At 48.2% G+C, this 19,857-nt stretch overlaps 1 protein-coding gene across 1 annotated transcript in view; it reads left to right on the forward strand.

The window, feature by feature from the left end:
• Nucleotides 1-2,846: 2,846 nt before the first annotated feature.
• SLC35F4 (solute carrier family 35 member F4) overlaps nt 2,847-19,857 on the forward strand; it is a 159,654-nt gene continuing 142,643 nt past the window's right edge. The window contains exon 1 of the mRNA XM_082218834.1: nt 2,847-2,993. Within this exon, the coding sequence (XP_082074960.1) occupies nt 2,891-2,993 (103 nt within the window). The 5' untranslated portion in view covers nt 2,847-2,890. The remainder of the gene's footprint in view (nt 2,994-19,857) is intronic.

Here is a 19,857-nt window from a genome sequence, read left to right on the forward strand (position 1 = left end):
ATTTTGTAATCCTTGGGAATAAATTCTAATAAATTCTTGGGAATAAATCCTGGTCAAATTCTAAGCCATACAAAATGTTTATTGCATATTTACAAAAGCAATGCACACAAGTTAATACATTAGCAGGATTTTTTAAAAAACCACTTGTAATATTATAGAGAATGTACAAAAAATGGAAGTGATCAGAGATAAAGACTTTATTGACGTGAATGAATGAAAATAATATAAAGTAACCAGGGGAAGGGATGGAGGGAACTCACGGGATTCAAGTACGTACAGTGGTGCCCCGCAAGACGAAATTAATTCGTTCCGCAAGTTTTGTCGTCTAGCGAATTTTTCGTCTTGCGAATCACGAAATCCCATAGGAATGCATTGAAAATCAATTAATGCGTTCCTATGGTCAAAAAAAGTCCAAACAAAGCCAAATTTGGTACAACAACAGTTTATTAACTGCTCTTTAAAGTCACACATACTGTAAAGAGCAGTTCAAAAATTGAAGGGAAAATAAATTAACTTTATAAACAAAACATGTCTTTGTTTTGAGACAAAGGAAACAAAGTCGCGAGACGTTTTCGTCTTGCGAAGCAAGCCCATAGGTGAAATTCGTCTTGTGAGGCAAATCGAAAACGGAAAAACCTTTCGTCTAGCGAGTTTTTTGTCTTGCGAGGCATTCGTCTTGCGAGGTACCACTGTGGATTCAATACTGATTGTGTATATAGTTGCTTTAAATGTTTTATTTCATGCTTTTTTTAATGCAATGTTTTTGTGAAAATTAATAATAATACAAGGAATTCTAAGCCATGGTGTCCGCAGTTTCAAATAATGTGTATATATTTGTTTTAAAAATGTGATCCTGCAAGAAGCAAAGACCAGAAGGAAGTCTCCTTAAAATAAATCATAAAAGTAGGCAGTGCATTGTAGGAATATAATGCCCAGTGTTGCTATTTTTACCGCACCTGCTTAAAGCTGAGATGGGTTAAAATAGAGGGTTTTAATGACCATTTGGCAACAGTGACCCGCTTTCCAATGGAGTAATTATACTCACGGTTGTACCTGGCTGGCCCGCTGGGACTGTGAATGCTTGGGCTGACAGCTGTTTAGAGTCAGTGGGGCTGATCAGGGATGCCAACTTGAACGAAATATAGTGGGGGCCCAGATAAGCCACGCCCCACACAATTGATCACATGATGCGGATGGCGCTGTGGTCTAAACCACTGAGCCTAGGGCTTGCTGATCAGAAGGTCGGCGGTTCAAATCCCAGCGACAGAGTGAGCTCCCCTTGTTTGGTCCCAGCTCCTGCCCACCTAGCAGTTCGAAAGCAAGTAGATAAATAGGTACCGCTCAGGTGGGAAGGTAAACGGCGTTTCCGTGCACTGCTCTGGTTCACCAGAAGCGGCTTAGTCATGCTGGCCACATGACCTGGAAGCTGTACGCCGGCTCCCTCGGCCAATAAAGCGAGATGAGCGCTGCAACCTCAGAGGCATCCGTGACTGGACCTAATGGTCAGGGGTCCCTTTACCTTCATCTATAACACTTCAGAGTGTTCAGTGTGCTTCTTGCTGATCGGAAGTACAGCAGTTCGAATCCCCGCAATGGGGTGAGCTCCCGTTGCTCGGTCCCTGCTCCTGCCCACCTAGCAGTTCGAAAGCACACCAGTGCAAGTAGATAATAGGTACCACTCCAGCGGGAAGGTAAACGGAGTTTCCGTGCGCTGCTCTGGTTCGCCAGAAGCGGCTTAGTCATGCTGGCCACATGACCCGGAAGCTGTATGCCAGCTGCCTTCGCTTACAGAGAGAGATGAACCCCAGAGTCGTCAGCGACTGGACCTAATGGTCAGGGGTACCTTTACCTTTAGGTAAGCCCAGCCCCACACAACTGATCACATGATGCAGTGCACACACACACACACACCATTTGAGTGGGAGCGCCCATCAACTTTGTGGCTCCCCCAAATATTTTATTGTGGGGGCCAAAGCCCCCATACCCCCTTGTAGTTGCCTCCTTTGGTACTGATAATGTCAGAGGCTGCAGGTTTGTTCCCCGTATGGGACAGCTGCATATTCTCTGCATTGCAGGAGTTTGGACTGGATTATCGTTAAAATCCCCCCCCCAACCTCTTGAGCTCACGTCTATCCTCTCCTGTCTTTCCAAACTTTTGCTCCTCTCATGCTCTGGGCTTCAGTGAGGAGGCAGGATACCAACGTCCCGTCCCCCCCCCCCACAAAAGACGACACAGCCGCCCGGTCCATTTGGCCCCCCCAATCCCCACCTCTGGAACCCACGTTTCTCTTCCCGCCCCCCTTACCATAAACTTGGCTCTCCTGATGCTTTTAACGGGTCTTCAACGAGGAGGCAAAACACGACCCACAACACGCCTGGTCCACCCCCCCCCAATCCCTCTCCCCCCCCCCATCCTACCAAACTTTTGCTCGCTGCCGGTGCTTTGCAGTTGCGTTGTGGCTGTGTCCCCCCGCCCCAAAAAAGGAGCAGGAATAGGGAGGGGGATTGGATAGCCCTGGGGGAAAGTGCGCAAAAACTTCTAGGTGGCCGGCGTGGGTGCGTATTGGGGGGGGGCGCATTTGGACGGAGGAGGAGGTTGGCTCAGCTGGCGAGAGGGAGGGAGGGAGGGGAGGGAGAAGTGGAAGGGGGGGGGAGAAGAGAGAGAGGCTGCAGCCTCTGCGATCATGCGGAGGAGCCGCTCTTTGCACGGTGGAGAAGCAGCGATCGCAGCAGCAGCAGCAGCAGCAGCGCAGGCATCCCCGAGCGCAGACGGATCGCGGCGCCCCCGGGTCGTGTCCGCCTCCGCCGCCCCCCCGGCTCCCCCCTGCGCCGTCCCGGGCTGGCTCCGCCGCCGCTGTCCCCGGCCGAGCTGCCCCCGCAGCCGCTCTGCATGGACGTCAAGGCGGCGCCCAACGGGGTGGCCACCATCGAGGACCGGATCCTGCGCATCACCGGCTACTATGGATACTACCCGGGCTATTCCAGCCAGAAAAGTGAGCGCGAGCGCCGCGATCCGGGGAGGGGGGGGCAAAGGATCTTGGAAGGGGGGGTATTTCGAATTATTATTTTTTTGACGGGTCTGTTTCTCCGGGGGGGGGGGGAACTGCAGAGAAGTAAGTAAGTGACTCCTTGTGGGGGGGGTGCGGGGGGGGAGAGAACAAGCCAGGATTCCTCCATCTCTTACGTTTACATGCTCCCCCCCTCACTCCTTTTGCAGCTGGAAAGTGGGAGGGGTGGAAGAGAAAGTGCGATGGAGGGGGCGGTGGAGAGGGGAAACGGGGGGGGGGCGGCTGGTCTGTGTCTTCCTTGCTGGGGGGGGTGCCCTCTCCAGACCCCTTTTGCATTTTAAGCTGCTTTGTGATGCGCTGTGGAGGGTGGTTGTTGCAAAATTGTGCACAGGTTTTGTTTTTTTTAAAGGTTGTATTTGGGGTGTATGTGTGCGTAAAAGCACGAAGGAGCCTGCAGTGTGTGTGTGTGTGTGTGTGTGTGCACGTGTGAAAGAGAGGTTTGCTGCTGCTGCTGCTGGCTAGCAGCTCTTGAGGACTTGCCGCATCAAGTGTCGAGGGGCACGTGGGAACGGGCTGCCCGCGGGATGGGGCTGCAGTAATCGTGCGGGGAGGTCGACCCTGTGAAGCAGGAGGCACAGATTGCGGCTGTGGAGGGACTCCTGAGGGGTGGCGGACAGGACAGAGGTGCTTGAAGTGTGGACAAACGGGGGGGGCACTTCTTTGCACATAATGAGCTTGTGGGACTCACTGCCACATGATCCGCCGACAGGTTATCAGCCTAGAGGGATTTTGAAAAGGTTTTTGCCCCAGCCATGGCTGGTGTTTGGGATGGTGAAATTCAGAGGTAGAAAGTGCTCTGAAAGCCCCGTCCTTTGCACTGATTTTAGCATATTTAAGCCTGCAGTCTTTTGTCTGCTTACCTGGGAGTAAGCCCCATTGCAGCTAAGCAGATATGTGCAGAATTGCATTGTGAAGACGGTCTTGGATTACGGCCAAGCTATTTGGAAAAAACACACCGCGATTCCACATTCTGCAGCGGTGCAACTTTCCTGGAAAAGTTTCAAGATTTTTATTTGTTTTAACATGTATAAACCTCCTTAGTAGAAAGCCAAAAGTGCCTAAGCTGGTGTATTAATAACAGGCCCTGTGATTATTATTATTGTTTGGTGGAATAACAGCAATAATAATTTGCCACCTACAAATAAACATTAGCAGCATTATCTTTTATCATCTGAATCTACTGGAGATCTGTCACCGCTTTGATTAGCAGTCCAGAAAGGGACCACTGGCATTTATTAGAGCTCAACATGATCCTGAGAGGAGGCCAATATTCAAGTTTTTACGGGCAACTTTTATAACCTTTCATCTACCTGCAGTGAGGAGTGCGGCTTGTTTTGTGCAGAATGGAAAGGATTTTGTCTCTGCTAAGAAAACCACATGCCAGCGCTTTGCCATTGGAACGATAAGATGAACGTTCATTTGTCTAATTTGTCTTGGCTTCTCTGTCTTAATTCACTGTAGTGGAAATTCAGATGTAGTTCTTTGGCTTTTCGCTGCTTCTTCTTTTTTGCAATTCTGGCAGAAAGCATGAAATGGCACATTATGGGGGTTTAAAAGGCATTTTAAGGGTGGCTGTGCAACCTGAAGTTCTTAAATCACACGTGCAACCATGGCAGTGGTGAAAGTGAGCAGAAAGACTGCTACGGTTTGTGGTGTCCTGGGAATAGCATCGTAAAATATTGGATGTTTCCATTACAGTGGTACCTTGGGTTAAGTACTTAATTCATTCCGGAGGTCCGTACTTAACCTGAAACTGTTCTTAACCTGAAGCACCACTTTAGCTAATGGGGCCTCCTGCTGCTGCCGCGCCGACGGAGACCAATTTCTGTTCTCTTCCTAAAGCAAAGTTCTTAACCCAAGGTACTATTTCTGGGTTAGCAGAGTCTGTAACCTGAAGCGTATGTAACCTGAAGACTATGTAACCTGAAGAGTATGTAACCTGAAGCGTATATAACCCGAGGAACTACTAGTTTTGGACCAGGCTTCCCAAAACACTTGGGCAGTGATTCATTTTTTAAAAAGGAGGGGGGTGCTGGAATTTTTCACAACTGGAGTCCTTAATTGTGCAATCATAGAATCATAGATTCTATGATTAGGGACCCTGAGGGTCATCTAGTTCAACCTCTTGCAGTACATGAATCTCAAGCATTCAGTGGTAGAGCATCTACAATCACAGGTTCAATCCCCAGTGTCTCCTTGTAGGCCTCAAGGAGATGCCTGCCTGAAATGGCAGAGAGCTGCTGCCAGCCCGTGTAGACAATATGGAGCTAGATGGACCAGTGGTCTGACTCAGGAAGTATAAGCCGGTGCCCTCTGTTCCTAAGGAGTGCAGAAGGTAAAGGTAAAGGGACCCCTGACCATTAGGTCCAGTCGTGGCCGACTCGGGTTGTGGCGCTCATCTCGCTTTACTGGCCGAGGGAGCTGGCATACAGCTTCCGGGTCATGTGGCCAGCAGGACTAAGCCGCTTCTGGCGAACCAGAGCAGTGCACGGAAACGCCGTTTACCTTCCTGCCGGAGCGGTACCTAGTTATCTACTTGCACTTTGACGTACTTTTGAACTGCTAGGTTGGCAGGAGCAGGGACTGAGCAATGGGAGCTCACCCCAAAGCGGGGATTTGAACCGCTGACATTCTGATCGGCAAGTCCTAGGCTCTGTGGTTTAACCCACAGTGCCATCCGTGTCCCAAGGAGCGCAGAAGAGGAACGGTTAAATAATCCAATCTGGGGGGACTGGATTTCTTCAGCCAAGCTCTTCCTGCCGATGATATCGTTGCAGCTAGGAAGTAATGCAAAACATGCTCCTTCTTCCTGATTTGGTATTGTTATTGTTGTTGTTTAGTCGTTTAGTTGTGTCCGACTCTTCATGATCCCCTGGACCAGAGCACGCCAGGCACTCCTGTCTTCCACTGCATCCCGCAGTTTGGTCAGACTCATGCTAGTAGCTTCGAGAACACTGTCCAACCATCTCGTCCTCTGTCATCCCTTTCTCCTTGTGCCCTCCATCTTTCCCAGCATCAGGGTCTTTTCCAGGGAGTCTTCTCTTCTCATGAGGTGGCCAAAATATTGGAGCCTCAGCTTCAGGATCCGTCCTTCCAGTGAGCACTCAGGGCTGATTTCCTTCAGAATGGAGAGGTTTGATCTTCTTGCAGTCCATGGGACTCTCAAGAGTCTCCTCCAGCACCATAATTCAAAAGCATCAATTCTTCGGTGATCAGCCTTCTTGATGGTCCAGCTCTCACTTCCATACATCACTACTGGGAAAACCTTGGCTTTAACTATAACGGACCTTTGTTGGCAAGGTGATGTCTTTGCTTTTAAAGATATTAAAATGTTGGTTTCCCTGATTTCTGATTCTTCCGGTAATTTTTACCATTTCGGCATAATCCACCAACTTAAACCTGCCATTCGTCTCTGGTGGCCAAGAGGTCTGCAGATGGCTTTGAGTCCTGGCGACTCATCTCTCCCTCCTCAGTTGGAGACAGTGATGCTTTTGGGTACCAGTTGCTGGAAACCGCAGGAGGAGAGAGTTGCTCTTGGGCTTGGATCCTGCATCTGGTTGGCCACTGTGAGAAGAGGATCCTAGACTCGGTGGGCCTGATCCTGCAGCTGCTTCCAGGTAGCCGGGCACTGCATTACCTTGGAGTTATCTGTGTTGTCTTCTTTTGGCTTAGGGCCCTCGTATTTACGGGACCACCTCTCCTGGTCTGCCCCACAGAGGACCTTAAGGTCCATGGTTTAGAGGTCCCGGGCCCTGAGGAACTCAGACTATTCTCCACCAGGGCCAGGGCCTTCTCAGTGATGGCTCCAACCTGGTGGAATGCTCTGTCCCAGGAGACCAGGGCCCTGCAGGATTTAACTTCCTTCCGCCTGTAAGACAGAGCTATTCCACCTGGCTTTCAATTTGAACTTAGCCTGATCTTTTATTCCCCTTCCTTTCCTCCCCCTCCCATTTTTATGAAGATTACCCGCTCTGGGATCCCACAGCTAATTCTCTCCTGGTCTCCACGCTGGCTCAAATAGGACTAATTTAGCCAACTAGCCCGGGTGATCATCTAATGTTTATTGGATGGATTTCCCCCCTAAATTGATTTTTGATTTTATTGTTATTCATGTTTTATACCGTATTTTATGTTGGTTTTTTTTGTAGCATTTATTAAGTGTTTAAAATTTGTTGTTAGCTGCCCTGAACCTGGTTTTCTGAACCGGGAAGGGCGGGGTATTATTATTATTATTATTATTATTATTATTATTATTATTATTTTGCATGGGGTCTGGGGGAAGTCTTGGGGAAGTGACTTCTCATTATTGCAAGAAGAAGAAGAAGAGTTTGGATTTGATATCCCGCCTTTCACTCCCTTTAAGGAGTCTCAAAGCGGCTAACATTCTCCTTTCCCTTCCTCCCCCACAACAAACACTCTGTGAGGTGAGAGGGGCTGAGAGACTTCAGAGAAGTGTGACTGGCCCAAGGTCACCCAGCAGCTGCATGTGGAGGAGCGGGGAAGCGAACCCAGTTCACCAGATTACAAGTCCACTGCTCTTAACCACTACACCACACTGGCTCTCGCAAGCTCTGAGCAGGGTGTGGGCGTGAGTGTTATCCATCTGGGGATAGACTATATGGGATTGGCAGAAATGACTGGCAGAATCCGAGACCAGGGAAAAGAGACGGCGGAAGAAGATTGGAAGAAATTTAAGAACTATCTTAATAAACATTGTAAAATTAATGAGTGTTAAAATGATGCGGCTTTAGAAAGTAAGTGGATTACAGCTGTAAAGATTAAGTTAAAAAAAAGGTTAACAATTAGATAAAATTAAGGGTGAGGATTTGCTGAACTAAATATTTGAAATTGGAATGCAGAAAGGGGAGGTATGAGGAGGTCGGTGAAGTAAGTTTTAAGAAAATAAGGATTTGAAATTATACTTGTTTTTTCTTGTTTGTGTTTGTTTGTATTGTTGTGTTTGATTATATAATTTGTGAAACTTTAATAAATATCTTTTAAAAAAAGAAAAAAAGGGGCCCATATATTGCATTGTGGCGACCACAACCTAGGTTCAAGGTGCCATTAGGCAATTATAGCTTAAATATCTGAGTTTCTGTCACTGCTCAGAGGCATTTGTTTTCTTCGTAGGCTTTTGTGAGAAGGTTTTTGGAGGCCCAGACACCCCCTTGAACCTGCACCTTTCTGTAACGCTGTCAAGATTTACAGACCTGCCAGAGTGCTTTATCCAAAGATCCAGCATTTGAGACCTGGCACGTTTGAGCAGAGCTGAGCCCCCCCCCCCCAATATATGTGGGTGGGAGTTGGATATGGCTCCTGAACAGGTCTCGTATCACCTTTACAGCCCATGGTTTCCCCTGAATCATCCTGGGAACCTTAGTTCAATTGGATGCTGCCAATTGTACCTCTGCCGGGCATGGCGAACTACAATTCCCAGGATTCCTCGGAGAGGGGGAAGCTTAAAACGTCTTGCAATTGTATCGCGTGGATGTGGGCAGCTGTCTCTTCACATGTTCTTAACTACCCTTTATTCGTCACTGTGTTATAATGTCAAAAGGTTGCGCGTATTTGTGGGGGTTGGACTAAATGTCCTCCCGGGGTCCCGTTCCAAGTTGGTGGCTCTCTGGATTCCGGAAGAGAGAAAGAGAAAGATTCTGGAAAAGAGAAAGAGAATCTTCCTCAACGGATCTGGCCTGGCATATTCCCTTGCTTGGTAAATTAGAGGTGATGGGTTGCCATGGGAACCAAATAATAGGCCGATGGCCCTTAATGGCTGGCCTTATAAATGGTGGGCAGATGGGCGACTGGGATGCTTCTACCCCTTGCTAAGGAATGTGGTAACCCAACTGTCTGTGAGGAAAGGGCAGCCACCAGCTGGTAACAGGCTGAGGGCAGAGGCGTCGCAGGCTTAAGCTAGATGTGCCCTCGAATGTATAGCAACTTGGGACGGATCCTGTTTCTCCTCCTGATTCTCACTGCCAGATGTCAGCCTGCTTGCACTGTGACATCATAGGAAAGCCCCTTACGCAGACCCTTGGTCCATCTAGTTCAGTATTGTCTGCTCTGACTGGCAGAAGCTCTCCAGGGTTTCAGATGGGGAGCGTTTCCAGCCCTAACTGCTGACATTTGAACCCAGGACCCGCTGCATGCAAAGCTGACAGCTCATTTCCTTAACCAAGAGCCTTGAGGGGCAGCCATGGGATCTCTCCCTTGAATCTCTTCTCTCTATGGGGCGGGCAGGGTATCCATATTGTAGCCTTATTGGAGTTCACCGATTGGGTCTGCGTTGCTCCTGGACAGGAGGAAGGAAGTCAAATGACACCGAGGGTTGGTTCAGAGAAAGAGCTTTTTATTTCTGCTCTCCAGAACAGCAGAAAGGCACCTGTGTGGTCAGTCCACAGCAAGCCCAAAGAAATGAGAAGTTTCATGCAGTATATATATCCTCCAGGCACCCTCTCCCTCCTTCCCCAGGAATCCAGCCACATCAGCCTATACACGCAGGTTGACATCACAGATGTTCCTGCTCCGGCACTCTTAACCATAAAAGGGTATTCCTTCCTGTACTTCTGACCATAAAAGGGTATTCCTGTTCCTACTCTTATCTTGGAGCAAGAGGTCACCAACTCCAAGAACACACTCTGGCGCTGTTCCCGGACTAGGTCTGTGCGTCAGGACGTAAGATAAGACCTAGACATGTCATCCCTACTCCACTGAAACAGCCAAGGTCATCCTTGCCGTCACGAACTGATAAAGGAGAGGGCTCTGAGCACTTGTTTATGCAGCCGGGTTTTTGTTTATACATTGACTCAGAGCTCAAGTTAATGGATTTTAGCTAAGGAAAAATAGGGATTTTGGTGCCTGTTTCAAACTGCCTGCACAGTCAGTTTTGGGTTTGGGAAACCCATTCCTTCAATATGGCTCAGTAAGCACTGCATCTCTGGCAGAGTCATGGGGTGTGTGTTTGTGTGTGTGTGTGTGTGTGTGTGTGTGTGTGGACAGTGTATGAACTTAACACAGCTTCATTCATTTTTGGCTGCTGTTTTGTTAATGTTGTTTATTTTGTTTTATAGATTTCAGGTGTTCTATTGATTCGTTAATCATATAAAGGGACGCGGATGGCGCTGTGGGTAAAAGCCTCAGCGCCTAGGGCTTGCCGATCGAAAGGTCGGCGGTTCGAATCCCCGTGGCGGGGTGCGCTCCCGCTGCTCGGTCCCAGCGCCTGCCAACCTAGCAGTTCGAAAGCACCCCCGAGTGCAAGTAGATAAATAGGTACCGCTTACCAGCGGGAAGGTAAACAGCGTTCCGTGTGCTGCGCTGGCTCGCCAGATGCAGCTTTGTCACGCTGGCCACGTGACCCGGAAGTGTCTCCGGACAGCGCTGGCCCCCGGCCTCTTGAGTGAGATGGGCGCACAAACCCCAGAGTCTGTCAAGACTGGCCCGTTTGGGCAGGGGTACCTTTACCTTTACCTTTTAATCATATAAAACGACTCTTGCTTCAATTGTGACGTTTCGCCTATTTTGTAGTTGTCTCTTTGCAAACTGTGTTCTCTAACTGTTTCACTGACGGCCTGTTGATTCTTCACTGTGATTTATGCTGTATCTCTGATGTTCTGTTATTGTGCCACCAAGTTGCTATTATTTATTGTTTGTCGGCCGCTTTGGGAATCATTTGAATCACAGCATAGAAATATAAGCAATCAGTCAAATCGATTAATCGCCGGGGCAGGTCTAACAATAGTGTGACGATGCAGCGGCTCAGGGGTATAGAAGAAAAACACACTGTGCATGCTCAGAGGCCTATTGAGTCTAGGACTTGGTTGCCAGCCATGTCCAGCCAGACTCCTGTAGGGTGTTAAGGCAAAAGACCCTTTACTGTACCTTGTCTAGAGGAGAGTTGGAAAGTCACTGGCCTTGCAGGTGTTTTTGGACTCCAACGCCCATCAGCTCCAGCCAGCATGTCCAATAGTGAAGGATGATGGTGTAGCCTTCTTAGACTTTACTGATTGGGTCTGCGTTGCTCCCGGGAGGGAGGAAGGAAGTCAAATGACACCGAGGTTGATTCAGAGAAAGAGTTTATTCTGCTGTCCGGATAGCAGAAGGCACTTGTGTGGTCAGTCCACAGCAAGTCCAAAGAAATGAGAGATACATGCAGTATATATATCCTCCAGACACCCTCTCCCCCCTTCCCCAGGAATCCAGCCACGTCAGCTTATACACGCAGGTTGACATCACAGATGTTCCTGCTCTGGCACTCTTAACCATAAAAGGGTATTCCTCTTCCTGTTCCTAAACTCTTATCTTGGAGCAAGAGGTCACCAACTCTAAGAGCACTCCTGGCGCCGTTCCTGGGTCTCTTGTCAGACCTGACAAGGTCTGTGGTCTTTGTGGTCAGGATGTAAGACCCAGCTGTGCCATCCCTGCTCTACTTTGGAATGGACAAGGCCATTCATTGCCGTCACGGACGGATAAGGGAGAGAGCTTTGAGCACTTGTTTATACAGCTGGGTTTTGGCTCAAGAGCTCAAGTTAAAACATTTTAGAAATGCTCCCTTGGAGCAGGAAAAATGCCGATTTTGGGTCCCATTTCAAACTGACTGCCCAGTCAGGTTTTGGAGTTTGGGAAACCCATTCCTTCAATGGGAGTTGTAGTCTAGCATCGTCTGGCCTGAGGAATAACAACACATATTCTCTGTTCCGGAAAAGCTGTAGCTGTAAAGAAGATTCTTTGTTTCTTTGCATTTATATCCTACCTTTTTCTCCAAGGAGCTCAAATTATCACCTGTGGTTCTCCACCTCCCACACAACAACCCTGTGAGGCAAGTTTGGCTGAGAGGCAGTGACTGCCTTAACGGAGCACTTCTCCGGCGAAAGAAATTTCGCTTTAAAAAGCCGAGCCACAAGCGAGCCACCCTTGCTGGAATAGAACATTTCTGCGTTGGACGGTTTCAATTAGAAACTCTTTGTTTCTTTAAGCTGTAAGACAACCTTCTCGCCCTAAGCAGAAGTGATTCATGTTTATACATGGATGGGAAATGACCCATCACGGTTTTTATTGTTTTTGGTATAATTTCTCTATTTGGCATGGCCTGAGGTGGCTGTGGACAAGACACTTTTAAAAGGCAGTGATTTAAGGAATGTCCGAGGCGAAAATTCAGACACTGGGGAATGCAAAAGATAATCCATAGGTTTTTGGGGACAGGGAAGCTGTGTATCTATAGGTCGGGAGACGGGGGAACGGTGGCTTCCCTGTTGCTTGGGGACTGGGGAACTGCAAAAAGACCAGTTCCCGCGTCCCTAATTTTCAGAAAGCGGGTGTCTAGAAAGAAGGGGAGAGAGAGGGGGATGCTGAAATCCACTTTCCAAATGAGCAATGCAGCTAGCAGTAAATTAAAAGAAGGACGAAGCACGATACTCCCTCCTAAGCCTTTTGCTCGTGATGAAAGTAAAGAGAATCTGGCATCAAACAACTGTGCTCTTATTGCAGCAAACTGGCAAAGACGATTATGTAAGACAATTGTTTGTAGGGCGCGTCTGACGGCCTTCGCTGATTTGTCTCCTGCCAGCTGTGAGCTTTTGAAGAGGATACTTGAGGCAAAGAGAGAGGATAATTCTTCAGAACGGATGTGCACAAAAGGAGCACAATGCTTCTGTCGTGCAATGAGCAGCGTTCAGAAATGGGCAGAACCTCCCTCTCTCTGTGGCCCTCCCCTCCGGTTACCTGCCCACCACCAGGATTTTTGTTTGTCTGTCGCTAAACTTCTTTTAAAAGGTAAAGGGACCCCTGACCATTAGGTCCAGTCGTGGCCGACTCTGGGGTTGCGGCGCTCATCTCGCTTTATTGGCCGAGGGAGCCGGCGTACAGCTTCCGGGTCATGTGGCCAGGATGACTAAGCCGCTTCTGGCAAACTGGAGCAGTGCACAGAAACGCTGTTTACCTTCCTGCCAGAGTGGTACCTATTTATCTACTTGCACTTTGACGTGCTTTCGAACTGCTAGGTGGGCAGGAGCAGGGACCGAGCAACGGGAGCTCACCCCGTCGCGGGGATTCGAACCGCTGACCTTCTGATCGGCAAGTCCTAGGCTCTGTGGTTTAACCCACAGCGCCACCCGCGTCCTAAAACCTAAAACCTAAACTTCTTTAGGTTCCTAGAAACATCTCTCAACAGCGTTAGAAATTAGCCAGGTGCGTTTTGTGACTGGCATGGGTCCAATGGCGACCACCTGGAGATCTCTGGATGCTAGGATGGTGACTGACGTCTCCACCTAGCTGGCCCCTCCAGCTTTCTTAAGCAGGTCAGCAGATTAGCTGATTCATGGCACCTTTTCCTCCAAGGAGTGCATGGTTCACCCCCGCTTCTCCGTTAGTCCCTGCAACGACCCTGCGAGGTAGGTTACGAGGCTGCGACTTGACTCCGAGGTCACCCAGCGAGCTTCATGACTAAGTGGGGTTTTGAACACTCATCTTCCAAATCCTAGTTTGGCGCTCTGACCACTACACCACACTGTCTTCCTAGAGTACTTCTGCTATGGGACGGCTCTATAAATTAAGCAGGTAAATAAATATAGGGAGAGCCAAATGTCACTTAGAGAAAGATCTGAACTATTTCCCTAGAAGCTGGAATCTGTTTAATGTATAATGTGTTGCAAACCGTTTTGAAGCCCCCCTCTTTAAAACATAAAGCAGTATAGAAATGAAATGGATAAGAATAAGAATAAATTATAATAATAATAAATTCCATTGCAAGAAAAGGGGCCCAGAACTTGTCAAGAATGTATAACTTGCTGTTGAAATGGAATACACAAGATGAAACAGTTAAATCAGCTATGATTAAGTGGGCACAGGACATTGGTCATAACATTATGTTTGCTGACTGGGAACAGTTGTGGACCACCGGTATAAAATTTACGGCATGTAATGCCTTAAAGGAAAATATTATTGTCAGAGCTGCTTCCAGATCCCAGCTCACAGAGGACCACGCTAGCCGGCAACTCTGTATAAAAGTCTTTATTGAGTTACAGTTTCCATTTTCAAGCCGCAGCGTGCAGCTCTACGTCTTAGAAGCTAGACCGGCGAAGCTCCGTCTGAGTCTCCGCCTCCTGTACACCAACTTAATACCCTAGCCTTACTCCACCTCTTCCGCCTTTCCTTCCTTCTCTGGGTCCCTCTGCCCCCCGTGGTCTCTTCCTTCCTGGACTCTTCTGACGCTGACCCCCCGGACCCTTCTCCCTCCTTGCGGCGAGCTTTAGGACCTGGCTCCCTATCCGGGCTGCTTACTGTGCCGCCTTCCGGTGCATTTGAACTTGGCGCGCGCGCCCAACCTTCCACCTTCCTCTTGACCGTTTCCTCGCTCCCCGATGGAGGTGTGGCCAATCCTGACTCATGCCCTCCCTCCTGCGGCGAGCTGCCGGATCCCGATACCTGGGACCCTTCCTCCCTACTGCGCTCTGTTGGGGAAGCTGGCCCCGATTTCCAACTGCTGCTCTCTGAGCCCCCTCTGGTCCCTTCTTCCTGGGGTGTCCCCCTAGGCCCCCCCTTGCTCTGACCACTGGCGCTCCTTTCTGAGAATCTTCCGATTCACTGGAAAGACTCGGAGATCTCGGGTCGTTGTCATCGCTCATATTTCCTTCGGATTCCTCCCCCTCGCTCTCTGTTTCCTCCCTTTCCTGTGCCTCTGCTCCTGAACCCCTGACAATTATGAAAATGATCTATAGGTGGTACATTACCCCAGTCAAGCTTGCAAAAATTTACCACTTGTCTGATAATAAATGTTGGAAATGTAAAGAAACTGAAGTTACTTTTTTCACCTTTGGTGGACATGCCCAAAGATTAAGGCTTTCTGGGAAATGATATATAATGAAATGAAAAAGGTATTTAAATATACCTTCCTTAAGAAACCAGAGGACTTTCTCCTGGGCATGGTCGGCCAATTGGTGCCGAAGAAAGACAGAACATTCTTTATGTATGCTACAACAGCAGCAAGAATACTCATCGCAAAGTATTGGAAGACACAAGATCTACCCACCTTGGAAGAGTGGCAGATGAAGGTGATAGACTATATGGGATTGGCAGAAATGACTGGCAGAATCCGAGACCAGGGAGAAGAGACGGCGGAAGAAGATTGGAAGAAATTTAAGAACTATCTTAATAAACATTGTAAAATTAATGAGTGTTAAAATGATGCGGCTTTAGAAAGTAAGTGGATTACAGCTGTAAAGATTAAGTTAAAAAAAAGAAAGGTTAACAATTAGATAAAATTAAGGGTGAGGATTTGCTGAACTAAATATTTGAAATTGGAATGCAGAAAGGGGAGGTATGAGGAGGTCGGTGAAGTAAGTTTTAAGAAAATAAGGATTTGAAATTATACTTGTTTTTTCTTGTTTGTGTTTGTTTGTATTGTTGTGTTTGATTATATAATTTGTGAAACTTTAATAAATAAATAAATAATAAATAATAAATAATAAATATCTTTTAAAAAAAGAAAAAAAGGGGCCCATATATTGCATTGTGGCGACCACAACGTAGGTTCAAGGTGCCATTAGGCAATTATAGCTTAAATATCTGAGTTTCTGTCCCTGCTCAGAGGCATTTGTTTTCTTCGTAGGCTTTTGTGAGAAGGTTTTTGGAGGCCTAGACACCCCCTTGAACCTGCACCTTTCTGTAATGCTGTCAAGATTTACAGACCTGCCAGAGTGCTTTATCCAAAGATCCATCACGGAGAAATGAGCAATGAATAATCTGAAAGGTCTTTTGGCACCAGCTAGCATCCTGTTTTTAGATACCGCAAGTCCGATTTCAGGTTACATATTGAAATGGCAGAGAAGAGGTCGCAAGGAGCAAACAATAATCTCGCAGAACAAACACAAATAAAAAGCGTCTGCTTTGAGCCGGGAGATCTGGGAAGTCTACGTCCCAATTTGTCGCATTGAAAATGTCAGCTTCTCCATTCCTGTGTGACACGCTAATCTTTTCTCTCAGCCTGTCATTCTGGGAGGTAGGGGAAATCTGTCAGTTCTAGAGCATGGACCAATGGTTTGACTTGGTGTGAATCAATTTCTGATGTTCTTCTGCTAAGCAGTTTCCTGTGCTCAAAAGCTTCACAATCCTTGAATAAGAGGAAGGGGTCTTCTTATGGATCCGGAATTGGTTAATTAATAATAATAATAATAATAATAATAATAATAATTTATTACAGTGGTACCTCGGGTTAAGTACTTAATTCGTTCCGGAGGTCCGTTCTTAACCTGAAACTGTTCTTAACCTGAAGCACCACTTTAGCTAATGGGGCCTCCTGCTGCCGCCACACCGCCGGAGCACGATTTCTGTTCTCATCCTGAAGCAAAGTTCTTAACCCGAGGTACTATTTCTGGGTTTAGCGGAGTCTGTAACCTGAAGCATATGTAACCTGAAGTGTAGGTAACCCGAGGTACCACTGTGTTTATACCCTGTCCATCTGGCTGGGTTTCCCCAGCCACTCTGGGCGGCTTCCAACAAAATATTAAAATACAGTCAAACATCAAACATTAAAAGCTTCCCTAAATAGGGCTGCCTTTAGATGTCTTCTAAAAGTCTGGTAGTTGTTTTTCTCTTTGACATCTGGTGGGAGGGCGTTCCACAGGGAGGGTGCCACTACTGAGAAGGCCCTCTGCCTGGTTCCCTGTAGCCTCACTTCTTGCAATGAGGGAACCGCCAGAAGGCCCTCGGTGCTGGACCTCAGTGTCCGGGTAGAACGATGGGGATGGAGACACTCCTTCAGGTATACTGGACCAAGGCCGTTAGCAGAGAGTAGGAAAAAACCAGATAGTTCTCCAAATGGAGGGATGCAGAAGGTGGAGATTCCCTAAGGATCAGTATTGGGACCTGTACTTCATAGCTCTTTCACAAAGTATCTAGAGTCTGAGTCAAGGAGTGAGATAGCCAAGTTTGCTGATGCTACTAAATGGTCCAGGGTCATTAAAACAAAAGGATGGCAAAGAGGTTCAAAAGGAACTCTCATAGAATCATAGAATCATAGAGTTGGAAGAGACCACAAGGGCCATCAAGTCCAACCCCCTGCCAAATAGGAAACACCATCAGAGCACTCCTGACATATGGTTGTCAAGCCTCTGCTTAAAGACCTCCAAAGTAGGAGACTCCACCACACTCCTTGGCAGCAAATTCCACTGTCAAACAGCTCTTACTGTCAGGAAGTTCTTCCTAATGTTTAGGTGGAATCTTCTTTCTTGTAGTTTGGATCCATTGCTCCGTGTCCGCTTCTCTGGAGCAGCAGAAAACCACCTTTCTCCCTCCTCTATGTGACATCCTTTTATATATTTGAACATGGCTATCATATCACCCCTTAACCTCCTCTTCTCCAGGCTAAACATGCCCAGCTCCCTTAGCCGTTCCTCATAAGGCATTGTTTCCAGGCCTTTGACCATTTTGGTTGCCCTCCTCTGGACACGTTCCAGTTTGTCAGTGTCCTTCTTGAATTGTGGTGCCCAGAACTGGACACAGTACTCCAGGTGAGGTCTGACCAGAGCAGAATACAGTGGCACTATTACTTCCCTCTCCAAATTGAGTGGATTGGCAGGGAAGTGCCGAATGCGAGTCAATGTAAATGGGTCTGTAGGGATAGAGGTTGGAGCAAGCTGCTCCGGAAGGTAGGACCCGAATCAACGGCCTCAAGTTACAAGAAAGGAGATTCCGATGAAACACCAGGACAAACCTTCTGATGGTAAGAGCTGTTTGACTGTGGGACGGAAGGCTATGGGTTCTCCTTCCTTGGAGATGTTTAAGCAGAGTTTAGATGGCCACCTGTCATGGATGCTTTAGTTGAGATTCCTACATTGAAGGGGGTTGGACTAGATGACCCATGGGGTCCCTTCCAGCTCTGTGGTTCTATGCTTTTGGGCTTCCCTGAAGAGGCATCTGTGTGCTGGGCCCGGGGGTAACCCATGAAACGCTGTCCAGGTCTGGTCCTGAATTCAAGGATTTCGCGAGGAGTCAGTCCGACAGGGTCAAGGCAGGACACGAGGCAGGAAACCAGGCAAGGACAGGTACAGGATCTCAGGCAGGATCTGGCATACAGCAATGTTGCTCCCGCAACCTGGGGCGGGGTCTAGCAGCCTTTTCTCTCTGTCAGGGTAATGGCCAGTCCTGATCCTCAGCGACTCACCTCCCTGTCTCGCCCGAAGGCAAGCACTCCTCCTGCGACTACTCAGGTCTCTCCTTCTCTCAGACCTGAGTCTCTGCAGCTCGGGAGACGTCGGTGGGTTACTAGACCCAGAGGCCGCCTCAGCCTCTCCTGACCCAGCTGGTAGTGGAACAGTTGCAAGTGATGGCCCAGCTGGAGGCAACGAGGTCATCCCTGCATCTGGAGCCAGGGCAGAATCAGGCCCCTGACTCGGCCCAGCTGGTGCTTGTCGGAGGGGCACCTGTGCAGACTGGGACTCTTCAGGATCAGGCCCCAGACTTGGTTCAGGTGATGCCTGAGGCAAAGGATCCGGTGCAGACCGAGACTCCTCTGGTTCCGAGTCCCAGGCCATCACAAACTGGTTGGCCACCACGAAAGCAGGAAACCACCTCAGATGGCCCCTTTGCCAGATCTAGCAGGGCTTTGCTTACCTTCTCAGTGGGATGTTGTCTTTTCGGCATGGACGGAAAACGTTTATGTTTCTTCGGGTTGTGGACAGCATTTTAATGTGGTGATTTTATCCTGTTTTTCTCCTCTGCGACATCTACTCTCCGTCAGGGGGGAAAAAACCCCCAAATGCATCAGAAAGGCTGTTTGGTTAGAAAAAGAAACTAGCAAATTATTTCATCAGGAAGTGAGGACTTTCTTATTCCAACAGACTGATTGCTTTTGATTTTGGGGCTGGGGCTGTGTTGTTTTTATTGTTAATTAGGTGTGTGTTGTGGGTTAAACCACAGAGCCTAGGACTTGCCGATTAGAAGGTTGGCAGTTCGAATACCCGCGATGGGGTGAGTTCCCATTGCTCGGTCCCTGCTCCTGCCAACCTAGCAGTTTGAAAGCACACCAAAAAGTGCAAGTAGATAAATAGGTACCACTCCGGCGGGAAGGTAAACGGTGTTTCCATGTGCTGCTCTGGTTCGCCAGAAGCAGCTAAGTCATGCTGGCCACATGACCCGGAAGCTGTACGCCGGCTCCCTCGGCCAATAAAGCGAGATGAGCACCACAACCCCAGAGTCGGCCACGACTGGACCTAATGGTCAGGGGTCCCTTTACCTTCACCTTTTAATAGAACTTACAGTTTTTAGTTCTATTGATGTTTCACTGTTTTTGATTGATTAAAAAACCACCAAGTTTCTAACTCTTCTCATTTTATCTGTAAGCCGCCTGGAGTCCTTGCCAGGAAAAAATGGCAGAATATAAATAAAGACATGAAGAAGAAATCTAGTTTCAAGGTCCTGCAAACTGCACATTAGCTGTGAGCAGGAACACACAAGTCTTTCCGTTACACCCAATGGTACAAAGGGACTTTGCCCTCTTCTCGCCCCTCTGCCCCCCCCTGCTCCCGAGGGTCCATCAGTCCTCAGAAGCAGATTTCAGGGTGCACACACGGGGGTGGATGGGTGGGGGCTGCGTAGAAGAGGAGACAGGAAGAGGGGCAGTTTTACTGTGCAGGCAAAAGGCTTTGGTGGAAGCTGTTACGGAAAAATCTAGGTGCGAGGCTGCTCAGTCACCCAGCTCTTTGGGCAGAGCCCGCGGGTGCCTGCGGAGTAAAGGAAGGTGTCCAGCCACCAAATAGCTGTAGACCAAAGTTTATTGTGCAACAGGTTCAAAGAGGAA

Source organism: Podarcis vaucheri (genome assembly GCF_965113315.1).
Source record: "Podarcis vaucheri genome assembly, chromosome: 1".
NCBI lineage: Eukaryota > Metazoa > Chordata > Lepidosauria > Squamata > Lacertidae > Podarcis > Podarcis vaucheri.